We start from the raw sequence: 19124 nt of genomic DNA, 5'->3' as shown, positions 1-19124 counted from the left end.
TTGTACCAGTTGACTCGGCAGGTGCACGAGTGGGCTCAGGCACACTCAATAGAGCTGTCGGCACGCTACATTCCAGGGAAGAGGAATGTAGTAGCAGACACGCTCAGCCGTCGGGATCAGGTGATAGGGACCGAATGGTCTCTACACCAGGACGTGGCGGAAAGGCTCTTCGACCTGTGGGGGCGACCAGTCGTGGATCTGTTCGCCACCCGGCACAACAGGAAGCTCCAGGTGTTCTTCTCGGCCGTGCCGGACCCATGGGCAGCTGCAGAGGACGCTCTTCAACACCCGTGGGACAACCTCTTCGCCGATGCCTTTCCCCCGTTCAGCCTGATTCGCAAGGTGATCAGTCGAGCGCTGGTCACCCCGAATCTCAGGATGATCCTGGTGGCTCCCAAATGGCCACAGGCCATTTGGTATCCGGACCTGCTGGCTCTTCTCGCAGGAGAACCGAGAGAGATTCCCCCTTGGCACAACCTTCTCGCCCAGCCACACGTCGAGCGGTACCACCGAGCAGTCCAGTCCCTACGTCTTCACGGCTGGCTGTTATCCACCATCTCTTGCGAACGAGAGGCTTTTCTCGTAGCGCAGCAACAAGAGATGGCTGGAAACGTCCGTCAGTCCTCTGCAGCTGTGTACCAGGGGAAGTGGGCCGTCTTCTGTGGTTGGTGTCGTAGACGGGGTCTATCTATCCTCTCAGAGCCACTCTTCAGCAGGTAGCGGATTTCCTCGTTTTTCTTCGCCGAGAGAAGCTCCTCTCAGTCCCCACAGTTAAAGGATACAGAGCCAGCCTTGGCGCTCGTCCTGAAACTGAGGGGGTTGGACATCTCGAACTCGTTCGAGATCTCCTTGCTTATGAGGAGCTTCGAAAGGTCTTGCCCACCCAGGGAACTCAGGCCCCCTGCGTGGGACGTGACTCTCGTCCTTAGGAGTCTGACTCGAACACCGTTCTGAGCCACTCCGAGAGTCGTCAGACAGGGATCTGACCCTCAAGACCCTCTTCTTGCTGGCCCTGGCATCGGCGAAGAGAGTAGGGGAACTTCATGGTCTTTCCTATGATGTACGACACTCCAGGGGATGGGGATCCGTGACGCTCGATTTCGTCCCGAACTTCGTTGCGAAGACTCAGAAACGTCAGTCCCTGATGACAGGTTCGAGTCATTCACGATTCCCTCCCTATTGGACTTCACCGATAATGATGCGGATGAGATGCTGCTTTGTCCTGTGAGGGCGCTACGGCGCTATCTGAAGAGAACTCGGACACTCAGGCCTGAGTGTCGACGCTCTTCGTTAGCACCGGGGTCACCAAGAAAGAAGTATCCAAGAACACTCTTTCATTCTGGCTGCGTGAGGTCATCAGGAGGGCGTATGAGGCTGATGGTAGTGACGACATCCGTACGTCCCGTCCGAGAGCTCACGAAGTCAGAAGTATTGGCCCCTCGTTGGCGTTTCGCAAGAACTTCTCCGTGGCGCAGGTCCTGAAGGCAGGGGTCTGGTCTAACCAGACTACCTTTACCGTCCTTCTACTTCTTGGGAATATTGCCCACAGGTCCTTGGATACGTTTTCCTTGGGACCCGTGGTGGCTGCTCAACAAGTTGTGTAGCTAACCCAGACCCTCGCAGGCTGAACAGCATCGAGTCCTGGTGTGACTGTGTGGATGGATGTGTGAGTGAGTGAGTGACTGGCTCTCTCTTCCCATCTTTTCCTTCCCCTCTACCTGTGGGCAGAGGGCCATGGTCGTCACTACGCTGGATGAGGACGAGATGCAGGTGAGCTATATGACAGATCCCCATCCTATCCCTTTCACTAGGGATAGGAGCAGAATATCCACCACTTCCTTCTACAAGGGGGGGAAGTGGATGCCTACAAGAGTCAAACCCATGACTTTATATTTGCTCCTGTACAGGAACAAGTTCTTGCATTGCTGGTACGAAGAGATACGCATGCCTCTCTCTTAGTACTCGGTCCAGAGGTCTGACCATTGATCCTGCGGTGCACACCACCCCGATCAATCGGACAGAGGCTTGGATCCCTCCCTCGCTCTTACAACCAGGGAGGCTTCCAAGGTTGGGCGAACACCAGTCTGTTCACAAAAGACTCAGATTCCACCCACCAAGAAGTGAGTCTTCCTATTGTAAAAGGACCGAAGGTTTGTATGCCGTGTCGGAACAAATGACAATTTGTCCAAAATTGCATTTTTCCTAACTATACAAACCTGAGGTCCTTTTACACATAGCCCCACCTCATGCCACCCCTCACTCTGCAGTTTTTGCTTGGGCCAAAGCAAAAGTGATTTGTTTACCTCCCAGTCGCGCGCGCGCGCCTGTCGGACAAGCAGTTAACTACCGAACCCCTTGTTCGAAAGCTTACGACCTATCCAGCTGCCGCTAGTACCTTCCTATTGTAAAAGGACCTCAGGTTTGTATAGTTAGGAAAAATGCAATTTTGGACAAATTGTCATTTTAAGGTTGTAGCTTTTTCCATCTCCGAAATATGTGCATATAAAAAAATATATATATAAAAATTTCGACATTCGGTCAAATTTAACTCGTCCGAAATGGTCGAAATCTGCAATTCTAACCTAAAACTCTTACAGTATCGTAATATTCAATCATTTGTCTTAATTTTGAAACAAATTGGAAGTCTCTAGAACAATATTTAGAATTACAGTGAATTTTTGAAAATAACATTTTTTTACGTCCGCGCGTTACGAATTAGTACATCATTTTGTGATAATATTTTTGCGGTGTTGATTTTATTGTTTTACTATGTATTATATATCAAAAGGATTGAAATTTAGTGTACAATACAACGGAAAAAAAAGTAACTCGTTAGCTTTGACCGTTTTTTGCACAGCGTGATTTGAATACAATTATCTATGAATTTTTTTTTTTTGCTACCATATATCGCATTATTTACATATGATAATGATATTATTTTTTTTTTCATTTCTGATGATGCATACTAAACTTCAGGCAATGGAAAAAAAATGAGCCAAAAATGAACTCTTAATCTTCAAAACTAAGCGCGCTGTGATTTTTTGAAAAAATTATTTTTTCTGCTTCCACGCTCACTCCAAACCGGCACCGGCATACAGGAGAGATTTTGATTTATAGGGCTTCGGCGTAAGAGGGTTAATATCATATGTTCACTAATAGCTATTATTTTCGAAACAAACATTCCGTAAAACGCAAAAAATATATGTACATAACAATCAAAATATAATAATGTTTTGCAGTTCAACTTGTGAATTTTAACATTATTATTAATAGGGGTTAGTTTTTCTAGACCTCTGAGTCTCAAGTAGACTCTTCTTGGGCTGGTTCTCAGGGATCAATCCTGAGAAAAAAAAAGGAAAAAAAAATTAGACTTTATTTTAGAAACCTGTTTTATTTAAAAAAATTATGATGTTATTAATTGAAAAATCCCTGCTTTCAGCAAGAATACTTTTCATTTCTGAATTCCGTAGATAAATAGATCTGCTGGGTCCAATTTGGGCACTCAACAAGCAAATGCTGTACTGTCATGGGTGTTTGACATCTGTTACATTTCACTGGGTCAGCATGTGGTGTTGACATCAAGTGACCATGTGAGAATCTTGTGTGTCCTATACGGAGCCTTGCTAGGATCACCTCTTTTGATCTTTCCTCCTGTGAGGATGTCCTCCATGCATATACTTCAGTTTTTATGTTTTTAAGTTTATTTGTTGTTGGCACCGAGGCCCATTCTCCTTTCCAATCCTGATGAATTTTAACAATAAGTATGACTATATAATATATTTCACCATATCGATCTTGAAGTTGAAGATTCGTAAAATTTTGAGGATGGTGTGGGAAAAGGATTTGTACTTTGTGATTACGTATCGCTACAACACCTTGTGGTATTTTCATACCATTATATTGATGACGCATCGTTATGACACACTGGTATTTTTCATAGCACTATATGTACCTTTAAGTTAAAATGATCATATTATATTATTTTCATGAAGAAATAATTACGTATATAAAGAAAATTATTGAGTAATTTTTGCAGTCAGCAGTCAGAAAATCACGAACATGGTAACGTTATAGTGCCCTCCACGGCATATGTCTATAAATAGAACAGAAGCAGAGGGCAGTCATTGGATAACAGATCTCCATGGCTACCAACCAACCAATCAGGTGTTAGTTATACTACTCTGAGAATTTCTTAGAATGAACGTTTAAACGCGAAGCTAATGATGATGTGTGTGTTTTGCATACAGTACGTAGTTTTAGTTTTTATTAATGTAAGTATTTTACTGATTACATGAAGAATAGAATGATTCCTTCTCATTACTTTGAATGCAAAATGGTTTGAAGATTCTTCCGCAAAAAGAAAAGAGAAAAAAACTTTCTTTAGAAGATGATACCTATTTACTAACGCGGTTGACATACCTTCAAAACAAAATTCAGCTCTGTAATGTCTGGAAAAATGTTAATCTTTCTGTTTGCTGGTCACACCCTTTATATCCCCGGCAACTAACAGCAACAAAACTTTTTTGTTTGTTTTATCTTCCAAGATGTAGGTATTACCTGTAAGTACAGCACATTTTTTAACAGTATGCCCATACACACACACACACACACACAGTTGCGCGTGCTAATACCTATTGGTTTCAGAGACTCAAGTTAACACTACAATTAACAGTATAGTTGAGAGGAGAGAGAGTGAGTTCATCCTAGATGGCCTTGGTTCATCTCTCTAACCTCAAGGAATGTCAAGATTTGTTCCCTGCTCTTTGTAAATTTAGTCCATGCAACTGACAGCAACAAAATTCATTACCCGTACTGCACATATTTTAACAAGCATGAACACACTGCCTGCATATGTACTAATGCCCACTGGTTAAATATACTCACTCTCTCTCTCTCTCAGGAAAGATACCGTCAATTCAATTTATCAGTATCTTTTCCTGATAGACAGAGTAAATATTTAGGACTCCAAGGCTTGACATATGTCAATTATTTTATTATCTTGGGATTTTTGGTTTATCTTGGGATTTTCCATGGTTAACTCTTGGGATTAGTAAGAAAAATGCAATTATTTGAGTAGCAGTAGCAGCAGCTGCAGCGCACACCCAAATGAATCGGGTAAGCCTAGCACGCCAAACAATAGTATTTACAAAATGAGCTGAGCTCTCTGGCTGGGCTGTTTTGGTCCTCCCATGTGTTTGATCGCATATCTGCCAAATTTATAACAACAAGAGAGATAAAACCATTTCTCCCATTACAGATATCAAATATTATCTTTTCCGTTACGCAGAATTCTAAATAAATTACGTAAGTTCACGATTGATAAAGTTTTTTTTATGCAATAACAAGAAATGGAATCAGATTTTCTATCAACATAGCATCTCATTTTGGTGCTGTTGTGAATATTTCAACCAGTTCCACGTGCGTTTAAATCCATACTGACTGTACAGTCTGGAGGCAGTTCTCCCTTCTACACATATCTTGATTTCTTAATATTGTAGGTATAGAATAAATTGGTGAGCAAGGAAATATGAAATAAAGCATAACAGAGTAAGTTTGATGAGTGAGAAAAACAATCGTATACAGACAGATTCTCTCTCTCTGACAAAATAATAGATGGGAAACAATGACTGAAAATTGTTTGAATTCAATATGGCAAAGTTTTGGCCTGACTGAAGTGTGGAGTGACTTTGACACTGACTTACAAGTTATCCCTGGTCTTCTCACAGCCATGGATAGACATCAACTTCACAGCCGAGAAAGGGCAATCGTATATACAAAATAAATAGGTATGGAAAATGCTAAATGTGGGCCTATGTTGTCCCATAAAAAAAGCTCTTGCTTGGACAGCTGTTGGAGAGAGAGAGAGAGAGATATATATATATATATATATATATATATATATATATATATCTATAATCTATATATCTCTTATATATTATATATCTATATATTATCTATATAGAGTATATAAATATATATATAATATTATAATATATATATTATTTCTATATAATATTTTCTATATATATTAGATATATATACTAATATATATATTATATATATATATATATATATATATATACTATATACAGACTATTATATATATATATTATAGTCATATTTATATATTAAAGTACCTGGGAATGAAAACCCCTTATAATCTTATAATTATAGCCTCGGGAGAGAGAGATATTAAAGTACCTGAGAATGAAAACCCCTTATAATCTTATAATTATAGCCTCGGGGTATGTCTCAAGGACATTCAAAGGTCTGTCATCCACGGGCAGTTGTTGTTTTTGTAAAATTAGCATAAGGGCAGATCTTTAAAAAGAGAGCTCGCCACGGTGACAAGACTATACCTTCCATATGAATTGATGATGTCCTATACGAAGATGCAGATGAAGATGAAATTATCAAAGATCTGGAAGATGACGAATATGATGACTGTCTCGATGGCAAAGATGGAGGATTTTAGTTTATTAATTTTATGCATTTTTTTTACTTTAATAAATTTTCACTTACCTGTGTATCCTAAAATAAAAATAATAGTTCAAGTAACAAATGTTTCTTTTATCGAGTAAAACAAAAAGTAAAAAATCCTTCAGTATTGTGCCTTAATCAACTGATTTGGAAATTATAGATGGTTAGTCTAGAACAGTTAAACATGTATAAACCAAAATAATGCAAATGGCGCACGATCGCTCTTTTGTATTTTAAAATACAATAGCAATAAGAGAATGCATACAATATTATTGGATATAGTGAAGTACAAGTAAAGCATAACTTTTTAAAAGATCTTCTGCTTTCTTCCGGTAGTAACTATTGCAATCAGCCGATTTGGGAAAGCATAGATGGTATGCTAATTTTATACCGCGTGTATGATGCGACCCCTTTAAAATTAGCTTCAAAATTAGGTTTCAAAAGTTGCATAATATGTGAGTATATACGGTAAGTTGCGCTTCAAGAACGGATCTTTGCCTTAACTCGCAGGCTGCCTTATCTTCATCAAAAGTATAGTCATATTAATTTACAGGCCGTGTTTTCTTACTAAACATACGGTCAACCCCTCTATTTGCGGGTTTTTCAATTTGCTGATTTTTCTGTGGAACCTATCTATAAATTATTCATGGGAAACTCGCCTATTTGAAGATTTTTCATAGAGCAGTATTATGTATTTTCTTACTATTTTCATGACTAAATACTGTACTGTGTGTACAGATACATCTTATGATTAATGATTTACAGTACTACTTTTCAAATATTTATACAGTAATACCCCAAACTTGTGCGAATTCACACACGCAAATTTTTCATTGGAACTTAGCTATAACATCATAAACAAGTTTTTCACAGACACGAGCATTTATTAATAATAATAATACAGGCAGTCCCCGGGTTACGACGGGGGTTCCGTTCTTGAGACGCGTCGTAAGCCGGAACATCGTCAAAAATCCTAAGAAAGCCTTACTTTTAATGCTTTGGGTGCATTGAAAACTATGTAAACTGCATTCTTATGGCATTTTTCATAAAAAAACCTTCAAATATTTATTATTTTGCATTTTTCTTGTCATATTTCATCTGCCAGATGAGCGTTGTAGGCGTCGTAACCCTGGAAATAATGTCTGATGAATATAATTGAAAAGCATCGTAACCTCGGACAGGAAGGGGAGCATTGCGATTAGCAGGTCAAAGTATTCTTACGTAATTCTCTCTCTCTCTGTAATTCATAAATAAGTTCACTCTCTTAAGTAAGGATGACTCACTCTCTCTCTCTCTCTCTCTCTCTCTCGACTGTACCAAACTTATGTGAAAATTTACCTTGCACGAGGGGATCTGGAACCTAACCTTGCATAATTTCAGGATATGACTATTTAAGTTTAATAACATTAAATAATAAAAATAATTCGTAGATAAGAGAACGTTTATGCATATGTAATAATTTGAGGCTTGTTGTGTGAGGTCTAACCCTCAAAAATGGCGGGTTGGAGTTATAGGTGGGAACCTGTTGTCCCGAGGTTCAATTATCTTGTATTGATGTCGGAAAAGGCAAAAGCGAACATCCTGTGGGGTGTACTAATGTCTAAAGTGGCATGTTTTGGTCCAACAAGCTGTGAAGACTAACTTTAGATCGAGTGTGAAAGTGTTCTAACCCGGGAGGATGTCCCAGCCAATGAGAGTGATTTCTACCACTCCCTTCTGCTTGGCCAATCAGAGTGCCCCTCAAGTGTTGTGGTCTTCCAGAGAGAAGTGGAAGTGAGAGTGAAGATTATATTTCGAGCCAGGAGTCACTTAAGTGAGTTACTGATCCAAGTCAGTGGAAGAACATTGCCAATATGTAAAGGCATAATATGTAGTGGAGAGGCCTGTGTTGGTGTAGATCCCACCAAGCAACACATGGAAGCCAAGACACTAAGGCCCTTTTTGTATGAGCCACAGGAAGTGTTATGATATGGTAGCTGCTGATAATAAACTTTTATAGTAACTTATTTTTTATATTTTTCTATTTTAATTCTTATAAAATTGGAATTAGGCAAAGCAACATAATTGTTTTGGAGAACACTTTTTATTCTATATATTCTTTAAAAATTAACCTAAAACCATGACTTTTTGGGAAAAAAGTATAGTGTGGGAGGAGGGGGTAAATAAAAAATTTGACCATAGCAAAAAAAATTTAAAGATATTTAAAACTCAGTGACTTGAAAGATCTAGCCTATATATTTAATTTGATGTATAATAGTAATACATTGCTACACTTTATTGGGTAGTAATCAGTAATTAACTTTGTGCATGATATTGAAAAACCAAACACTAGTTTGAAAGGTATGGTACACAATTGAAATTCATCTGTAGGTAAAAGGAAAATATATAAAGGAAAGAAGGGAAACAGCAAAAATATCAGCATTATTGTAATTAATATCACCTACTCTAGTGGGTATATAAAGTAAACCTTAGAATAAAAAAGGAGCAAAGTAATTTAATATAATATATGAATGCATGAAGGCATGGTCTTAGGATCAGGTAGGGGTTAAAGCTTACGTATATAAATATTAAGCAAACCCACTTCATGCAGTAACAGTAACTTTTAGCAGTTACAAAGCCAAGTAAGAGTAAAGTAAAATCATGCCAATGATGAGCCAACAAATACATTTAAAAAAATTATGTATATGTAACAATAAATATTATATACAATAGTGTTCTTCTAGTACCCATATAGTTCTAAAAAAATAGCCAGCTAAAATGTGGAAAATAAATAGCAACTTAGTCGTAACTGAAAGCAACCAGTAATTAAATTTAAATATATTTACACTTACTCAAGTCATCCATCCACATTTCAGCTTGGTAAATCACTATACCCATCATTTGTTTCACCACAAACCCATTTACTCTAACATAACCTGCTTAATGCCTCGCAGAATTCTAGATATCTCCCTTGTGTAGAAGAAAAAAGGTCAGGTGGGATAGGTTGGCTGGCACCTGTGCATACTCTCCCTCAAAGTCTGTCAATAACACTTTTTGTCTACCAACGGGGTCAGTAGCTTCCAGGTATTCTCAGACCTTTGAAAGTGTTCAGACTTGCCTTTTGATATTTAGTTGGAATTGTATTTTTTTTTTTTTTCACTTTTCCTTGTGCAGAGTAATACAGTTAATGATGATGAAAACATCTTAGGTTTGATAAGCACCAGGAGGTTTTCATCACTGGACTGTGGTAGATTCAGAAATTTCTCTGAATATTAATAAATTTTTACTGCCTGAAATGAAAGTAACTAGCAAAGAGTGGCTAACCATATCAACCATACATAATTTTTTTGTTTCACCACAAACTCGGTACCTTGCCTGCAGTAGCAGTTGTCTCGACACATCCTAAAAGAAAAAGGGTCTCTCTTCATATATGAATATGCCATAAAAAAAAAAGAAAAATTTTTGCTAATCTAGTAGCAAAAATTTATCATTTTGAATGGCTGGTGTATGAAGAACACATGCAGTCTTGCTCCCGATAAAATCTTAGCTTAAAATTTCATTGAGTAAATCTCAAATTAGTCATCTGCTATATTTATGCTTTCATATCAAGAAGTGGTGATATCATTATTTTCAAGTTTTCTGTTTTATATGTGTATATGCTGGTCTGAATAACTGGGCATGCTTGTATTCATCAGTAGAAGTTGTAAGTAGTGATTTTCTTAAAAAAAGGTGTTTGTACACCTTTATTTTCAGTTCAATGGCTTTCTTAGTCATCTTTTGGCTTGTTATAGAAATTTATTTTTTTATTAAAGAGGTCTGGTATTTTGTGAGCTTAAAATTGGTTAGTGGTTATCGCTTTCTAGTGATTTGCTAAGCCATGTCAGTAAGCACAAATTATTTTTTTTTATCTTCAGACTTTTCTCTTTAGTCATAGTTAGGTGTTGACTAAGGTGGGTTTTATATGTTTATAGATTTTTGGCCTAGCAAAGCTAAGCTTGTGTTATTTGCAATAGTTTTTGTTACAATTTAGAAAGTTTTTAAACTTGTCTTGCAAAGTTGTGTAGATATTTTACTATTTATGTCACACTGTGCCTAAGCTTCATGGCACTTCAAAGTTGGCCAATCAGACCTCACATGCCAGAGTAACACCACCAGAGTTAAAGGCATTAGTAAGGGATTCTTTCTGTCTTTAAATCCCTCTGAGAAGTTTATCAGGGCTTTATGTGTCTCAGACTGGCAGAAGAGGCCCTTAGCAATCTTGTTCTTTTAGAGGGTACTTTCAAATGGGTTGATTGTTTTTAAATGAGGGGTGAAAATTGTAGGTACAATAGATTAAGTTCATAGTCAAGTTCATTGTCTTTTGATACTGAAATAAAATATCTGATAATTATTTAGTGTCTGGATATAGAAAAAGCAAGAGAAATTTAAAGATTGATCCACCTCATACAATTACTGTAGTTGTTATTGCTATCTGTATCAGGATTGTTAATGGTATCCTGGAGAAGCCTTGCTATCAGGCTACCTCATCCTACACTTAATCTGGAAATTGGTAATTTTCAAATTGCACTACTCAATGACTCTTTCCTTCTACTCCCAGTGGAATACTGTACCTTCTTTTGTTTTACCTGGCTCTTCAAAACAACTTTCTCCCTTCAAGAGGCAGGTCTGTCACTTCTTTTGTGGATAACGCCATCTCTCTCCCTTCCTTTTGCTTGTCTCTATGCCCAGGCTAGAAATAGGCGTTAAGTGGTGTGTCCTATTGGTCTTTGTTTTTAGTTTTCAAAAAATATTTTGCATATAATTAAAGATCATTAGTGTTACTGTCTAAAACATGTAATAATCATTACAACATGAATTATCAATACTGTATATATTATAAAAATTATGTACAATATAAATTATCAGTACGTAACTATACATCATAAGAATGATAGATAAGTTATGTAACTGAATGTTTCAAATTTACAGAATGTTAAACACCATAATAGTACTGATATGTATTTATTAATAAAGGCTCTAAGATTCTAGCAGCTGAGTACCCTATGACAAATGCTGTAGTTATGATAAGGCAGCTTTCAACACGTCCTATATTCAGAGCAGCTGAAAGTAAAGAAAAGATAGTATTTAATGACCATAAATCATAAAACCTGAAAAGTGTGCATGCAGTACTTTTAGTCATTTAACCCAAGATGGAATATATAACTATGTATTCATAAAAACACCATACAAACAAACAATATATAACTATTGAATTCTACAGTACCTGATGAAAAAAATCAAGCTACTTACCTCTTATACTCTGTATACTAGAAACAAGGACGAATGCTAGCATCAGCACTTGGAATATTAGACTTGAACTTTGGTACCAAATTATGGCTGCAATATTAGCTAACCTACCACACTGCCCCAGTAAGCAAGCATTGTATATCTGAATGCTTCCTCTGTAAATACATTAAACAATGTTACAAGATTTTCCAAGTTAGCAGTTACACAGTTTTTTTCATTTTTTAATATGTATTGCATATCAAATGCTCCTTTACAGGGAAAGCAAAACAAAAGCCTCATCAAATCATAAGGAAAAAAGATTAGCAAAACAGGAAGAGAATAAGGCATCACAGTAGTATAAACATTTTACTTAAACACAAGACTAAGCAATACAGGGACTCGAGAAAAGGGTCAACAGCTATGATATGAATATATGCAGCAGAGAAAGTTCCCCATATTTTTGTAAGAGGACACAGCTGTTGTGACTTTTGGGTAGTGAAGATTAGCTCAATGTAGGTCCTAATATGTTCATAAGCAAATTTTGCCCCCCTTTCTCGAGTCTTTGAAGTGCTTAAAAGCATTGTAATCTGTTTCAGCAAATTATTTATTCTGTTGTATTACTCAGTCCTCTGCTTTACTAATCTCCTGTCCTTGTATTTCAGTTTTATAATTTTCCTTTCCATAATTCTAGTATTTCCTGGTGTTGAAGATGCAATTTTTTCCACTGATATGTCTCAGAAATTTTTCTTTACATGTAATATCCATATTGTGTGGATGAAAATCACTGTTTTATTACCTCTTGTTCTGTTGGATGTCACATTTGTGTGAGGGGTTTTTGCAAAGTGTAACTGCATTAAATTGTTATTTTGTATGTCTAATATTTTCTGTCATGGTGTGTAGTTTTTCATTAGTCAGACTGAAAAAAATGCTGCATAAGCTTCCATCCAATACTACACCAATTGTACCCCCATCCTTTTGTATGGGCCAAGAAAATTTATAAAATATGGCTGGGCAGTTTATGTATACTGTATATATTAATTGGCAATTTTCTATTATGTCAGCTTGAAAGAGATTAATAAATATGAAAATAATGAACTTGAAAAACATAAAGGCAATAATCAATATGCTGCACCAGCTGAAGCCACATTACTTCAATGCACTGAGAAAGTCCCACCCCCCCCCCCCCCCCCCCCCCTCTCCTGATAGTTGAAATTGGGATGCATCTTCAATTTGGGGAATACTGTACTTAAAATATTTAACCTTTTAATTTGTTACTAAATATTCATATACTTATACTTACTTATTCCAATATTTTAGGGTAGAATATAACCAGATTATTATTCCAAACATTCCAATTTCTGAAAAACAGAGATGAATTTTAAATAATGGGCTTAACTGACTTGATTTTAGTCAAAAGCATACATAGTCAAATTCCTCTAGAGGACAGGAATAAAATTTAAGATTTTCACTCCATTAGGTCTACTAGTTACTTAATGAACACACAATAAACTTGTTAGGACCATCTGATAAAAAAAAAAAAAAAAAAAAATAGCTAGTTTTCTTCATCAAGGCATGTGACATGAATAAAAGATATTTCATCACAATCTGTTGCACTTTTGTGGTTATGGGGGATTTCCTAACCCTATCCCCACAAATTAGAGTGTATGATTTTTATTTGTTAAGTACAATATAATTTTGTACATGAACTTTCCTGTCAGACATATACTTAGCTTACGTCTCTGACGTCACGACAGAATTCAAAACTCGCGGCAAACGCGACAGGTAGGTCAGGTGATCTACCTTACCCGCCGCTGGGTGGCGGGTGTAAGAACCAAAGTACCTTTCTTGCCAGATTTTTTCTGTCGTCGGTGTCGACTACACCTGTTGTCGGTACCTCTTGACAGTTGGATTCTTTTCTCGTTTTTGCCCAGGATTGTTTCTACGGACTTTTGGTGAAGTACCTGATCTTTTGGCCTGGCATTCGCGATTTGTGGACCGTTATTTGACTATTCATTGGATTTTTCTTTGGATTCATGATGTCTGATGTTGATACTAAGAAAACTGCTATGTTCAGAGTTTGTTGTATGACTCAGTGTAAGGTGAGGCTACCGAAAGCTGCGGTAGACCCTCACACAGTATGTTTGAAGTGTAGAGGGAATGAATGCACCTTTAATATCCTTGTACCGAATGTGAAAAGCTGAATGAGGATGAATGGAAGTCTTTGTCTTCCTACTTGAGGAAGCTTGAAAAGAATAAAGTTAGGAAAGCTTCTTCTAGGAGCAGTAGTAGATCTCATATTAGCGAGTTGGATGTAGATAATCCCATTTTAGACGTAGCTCCTTTGTCAGTTTCAGCTCCTGCTCCCTGCATCGAAGCCGAAGATGCCGCCTTCGGAAGTGGCCTCCATGAAAGCCACCATTCGCAGCATGGAGATGAAAAATGATATTGTTATAATACAATAAAGTTTCATACATACTTACCTGGCAGATATATACTTAGCTAAGACTCCGTCATCCCCGACAGAAATTCAAATTTCGCGCCACTCGCTACCGGTAGGTCAGGTGATCTACCTGCCTGCCCTGGGCGGCAGGACTAGGAACCATTCCCGTTTTCTATCATATTTTCTCTCTTCCACCTGTCTCCTGCGGGGAGGCTGGGTGGGGCATTAATCGTATATATCTGCCAGGTAAGTATGTATGAAACTTTATTGTATTATAACAATATCATTTTCATACAATGAACTTACCTGTCAGATATATACTTAGCTGATTGGCACCCTTTGGTGGAGGGTAAGAGACAGCTAATATGGAATAGACAGGTAAACAACATATGTTGTAGGTATAAAAGAACAACCTTGGTTCCTACCTGATAGGTGGTAGACTTCGTGGCTGTAGCCCGGTAGTCTGCATCACCTCAAGACTTTAGCGAGATATGTGATCTATGGCTAAGAGTTCTTGTGGGTCTGCCGATGGGTATATGAACCACTTACTCGGCAGAGCCTGAAAGGACTTTGTCAATGGGTACTGGACCACTTCTATGACAACACACCTTATGAAGGAGCACAACCAATCCCGACCACCTGATCCTAACCACCATGTTAGTATATAGAATTGTTCTGAGTTATCCCCGAACTCATTACAAACAACCCATAACTCGAAACTAAAACGCATTCATACAAAAATTCTAAAAAAAAAAAAAAAAAAAATTAATACTCCTCTAAAAGATATCACAGAGTTCCTTACTGAACAACAGTGACTGGCCGCCAGTGCAGCACCGAGCCCTCTTTGTCAGCAGAAATCTAGAACATATCTAGTAGAACGTATGTACAAAGTTAAGGATTGGTGTTTGCTCCCGTACCCAGTATCGTATCCGCCGATACGAAAGGCCCCAGAGAAAAACATTTCTCGTAGGTCACGCGAACGTCTTTAAGATAGTGAGATGCAAATACCGAATTGCACCTCCAATATGTCGTATCAATGATTTTCTTTAGCGACATATTCTTCTGAAAAGAGAGAGACGTCGCCACTGCTCTAACTTCACGAGCTTTTACTCTTAAAGCGGGAAAAGAGTCGTCAGGACAGAACTTGTGAGCATCTGTAATGACGCTCCTTATGAAGAAAGCTAATGCGTTCTTAGACATGATTCTTGTGGGGTCCTTAATCGAACACCAAAGACTTTGTCTAGAGCCTCCCATTTGTTTCTTCCTTTGTAAGTAGAACTTCAAGGCTCTTACAGGGCAAAGAGACCTTTCTGTTTCTCTACCTACTAGACTCGATAAGCCTTTAATCTCGAATCTCTTGGGCCAGGGATTCGAGGGGTTTTCATTTTTCGCTAGAAAAAGTGTTCTAAACGAGCAGAAGGCCGAGTCTCTGTTAAAGCCGACTTCATCTTCAAGGGCGTGAAGTTCACCAACTCTTTTGGCTGTCGCCAAAGATAGGAGAAACAAGCATTTCCTCGTTAAATCCCTAAACGAAGCTAAATGAGGAGGCTCGAATCTGTCAGACGAAAGGAACTTGAGAACTACTTCCAGGTTCCAGCTGGGAGGAGTTAGTTCCTTAGATTTTGTCGTTTCAAACGATCTAATCAAGTCGTGCAGATCTTTACTATCAGCAATCTCTAGGCCTCTGTTTCTGAAGACTGCCGAAAGCATGCTCCTGTATCCTTTGATTGTCGATACAGATAAATGAGAGACCTCTCTCAGGAACAAAAGGAAATCAGCGATTTCGGTTATAGAGGTACTGGAGGAGGACAACTTCTTAGACTTACACCACCTTCTAAAAACCTCCCACTTAGACTGATAGACTCGTCTAGTGGAAGCTCTGCGGGCTCTAGCGATAGCGCTTGCAGCTTCGCGAGAAAATCCCCTCGCTCTGACAAGTCTTTCGATAGTCGAAAGGCAGTCAGCGCGAGAGCGGGGAGGTTTTGATGAAACCTCTCGAAGTGTGGCTGTCTGAGAAGATCCATCCTTCTTGGAAGGGATCTTGGGAAGTCTACTGTCCACTCCAGCACCTCTGCAAACCAATCTTGTGCTGGCCAAAACGGGGCTATCAGGGTCATTCTTGTCCCGTCGGACGCTACAAACTTTCTCAACACTTGCCCCAGGATTTTGAAAGGGGGAAAAGCGTACATGTCTACATGAGACCAGTCTAGCAGGAAGGCGTCGACCACGAGAGCTCTTGGGTCTTCCACCACTGAGCAAAAGACTTCCAGCCTTTTGGAAAGGAATGTGGCGAACAGATCTACATGAGGAGTGCCCCAAAGATCCCAAAGACTCTGACACACCTCTGAATGAAGGGTCCATTCTGTGGACAGACTGAGAAGGAGAAGCCAGGTCTTCTCCTGCTCAGTCTGTCCGCCCTGACGTTTCTCGTACCCTGAACAAATCTTGTCAGGAGGGAGATGTTCCTCTGGGAGGTCCAAAGTAGCAGATCTCTTGCTATTTCGTATAGGAACAAGGAGTGTGTTCCTCCTTGCTTCCGAATGTAGGACAGGGCGGTAGTGTTGTCCACATTCACTTGGACCACACTGTTTGCCACAAAAGGTTCGAAGAACTTTAGAGCCAAGTGAACTGCTAGAAGTTCTTTGCAATTTATGTGCCAGACCACCTGTGCTGCCTTCCAGGTGCCTGACACTTCTCTCGGTCCTAGTGTTGCTCCCCACCTTCTCTGATGCGTCTGAATATAACACTCGGCTTGGGTTCGGAACTTCCAGAGAAATTCCCTTGTTCTCTTTTAGAGGGGACAACCACCATTGCAGGTGTGGTTTCATCTCCATTGGAAGGAGAAAACTGTCGGAGAGAAGTCCCGTCTTCCAATTCCATGATCTCCTTAGAAAAAACTGAAGAGGACGAAGATGCAGTCTTCCTAGAGGAAAGAACTGTTCGAGCGAGGAAAGGGTCCCTAGAAGGCTTAACCATTCCCTCACCGAAGTTCGTTCTTTCCCTAAGAAGAGAGAGACTTTCTCCAAGCCTCTCACGATTCTCTCTTGCGAAGGAAATACTCGAAAACCCCGAGAATCCATCTGAATCCCCAGATAGACCAAGTTCTGTCTGGGGATCAGTTGTGACTTCTCGAGGTTCACGAGTAGTCCCAACGCCTTTATCAGGTCTAGGGTCAAAGAAAGGTCCTCCAAACACTGTCTCTCTGTTCTGGCCCTGATGAGCCAAACGTCCAGATATAGAGAGATGTTGACGCCTTTGAGGTGAAGAAACCTCGCCACATTCTTCATCAGGTTTGTGAAGACCTGAGGAGCTGTGGACAGGCCGAAACACAAGGCCCTGAACTGAAAGATCCTTCCCCCCGTCATGAAACGGAGGTTACTTCTTCGAAGAGGGTGAATCGGGACATGAAAATAAGCGTCCTGGAGATCCAGCGACACCATCCAATCTCCTTGACGTAAAGCCGCAAGGACTGAGGCCGAAGTCTCCATAGAGAACTTCTCCTTTAGAACGAACTTGTTCAGAGCGCTGACATCTAGTACTGGTCTCCAGCCCCCCGAGGCTTTCGCAACCAGAAAAAGCCGATTGTAAAACCCTGGAGAGTTTTGCTCCAGAACTAATTCTATAGCTCGTTTGTCCCACATTTGATTCACCATCAGACGAAGAGTATCCTCAAGTACAGGGTCCCTGTATCTGGCTGACAGTTCCCGCGGAATAGTCGTTAGAGGAGGACTGTCCTGGAAGGGGATAAGATATCCCTTCCTGAGTATGGACATCGAAGAGGCGTCCGAGTTTATGAATGTCCAGGCGTCTGCAAATTCGAGAAGCCTGGCACCCACTGGGTGTTTGGAGGGTTGGTCTGGTCTCAACTTCCCTTTCTTAAAAGGGACGGGAAGGAAGAAGCTTTACCTCTCCTTCTCAGGACCTCTTCTCTTAGAGGGAGCTCTGGAGGGAGGGCCTCCTCGAAAGGGCTGAACCGTAGAAGTCGGTCCTTTCTTGTCAACCGCAACTAGGGGTCTCTTCTTCCTTGCAGTTTGAAGGAGAAGATCCTGTGTCGCTTCTCAGTCAGTGAGCGAGAAATGTCCTTCACTAACTGAGAAGGAAACAAGAAGTCTGACATGGGAGCAGAAAACCAGGGCTGCTCTCTGTGAGGGAGAAACCGCCTTGGTTAAGAAGGCACTAAAAATACTCCTCTTCTTAAGGAGTACCGCTCCAAAGAGAGAGGAGATTTCTCCCGATCTGTCTTGTACTGCCTTATCAATACATGACAGAATACTAAGAATGATTTCGGGGTCTAGACCTTCCGAGTCATGAGCCTTCTTAGACATCACCCCAAGGGACCAGTCTAGGAAATTAAACACTTCCAAAATATGGAAGAGGCCCTTGAGGAGATGATCAGTCTCAGAAATCGCCAAGTCACATGAGCTCCATTCAAAGCGTGTCTCCGCGATGAATCAACCAAGGTTGAAAAGTCCGCTTCAGCCGCCGCTGGGAGAGAAAGGCCCATGTTCTCCCCAGTTCGGTACCAGAAACCTCTTTTACCAGAAAGTATGGCTGGAGGCATACAGAAGGTGGTTCTGCCCAGATCCTTCTTTGACAACATCCATTTGTCAAGAGACTGTAGAGCTCTCATCTTCAACACCGACGAAGACTTCGGTACGATTGCACTCGAAAACAGTGATCGAGGCGAAGGAGGAGCCGCAGGAGTCAACGAATCTCCATACTCCTGCAAAAGAAGGTCCGTCAGAACTCTATAGTTAGAGAAGCCTTCTCTACCGTTAACCTCGTCTTCCGAATCTACTTCCACACCGTGCGGAGAATCGGCTTGAAAAACGAGAGGATCTTCACCAAGTTCTCTCTCTACTGGCAACAAACTCCTACTAGGAGAGGGACTCATAGAGTGAACAGATTCTCTCTCAAGTCTACTAGTAGTCTCGCATCTGCTTGACTTCTCACGCCTGGA

At 39.9% G+C, this 19124-nt stretch overlaps 1 protein-coding gene across 1 annotated transcript in view; it reads right to left on the bottom strand.

Annotated features, from left to right (window-relative positions):
• Positions 1-8609: 8609 nt before the first annotated feature.
• The window catches only part of LOC135196297 (protein ARV1-like), a 29848-nt gene continuing 19333 nt past the window's right edge, over positions 8610-19124 (bottom strand). The window contains exons 4-6 of the mRNA XM_064223004.1: positions 13025-13082; positions 11749-11900; positions 8610-11559 (exon numbers count right to left, since the gene is read on the bottom strand). Coding sequence (XP_064079074.1) covers positions 11432-11559; positions 11749-11900; positions 13025-13082 — 338 coding nt within the window. The 3' untranslated portion in view covers positions 8610-11431. The remainder of the gene's footprint in view (positions 11560-11748; positions 11901-13024; positions 13083-19124) is intronic.

This window comes from Macrobrachium nipponense, chromosome 17, assembly GCF_015104395.2.
Source record: "Macrobrachium nipponense isolate FS-2020 chromosome 17, ASM1510439v2, whole genome shotgun sequence".
NCBI classification, from domain to species: Eukaryota; Metazoa; Arthropoda; class Malacostraca; order Decapoda; family Palaemonidae; genus Macrobrachium; species Macrobrachium nipponense.
Note: the sequence above shows the minus strand (reverse complement) of the source record. Positions and strands in the feature narration are given on the sequence as shown.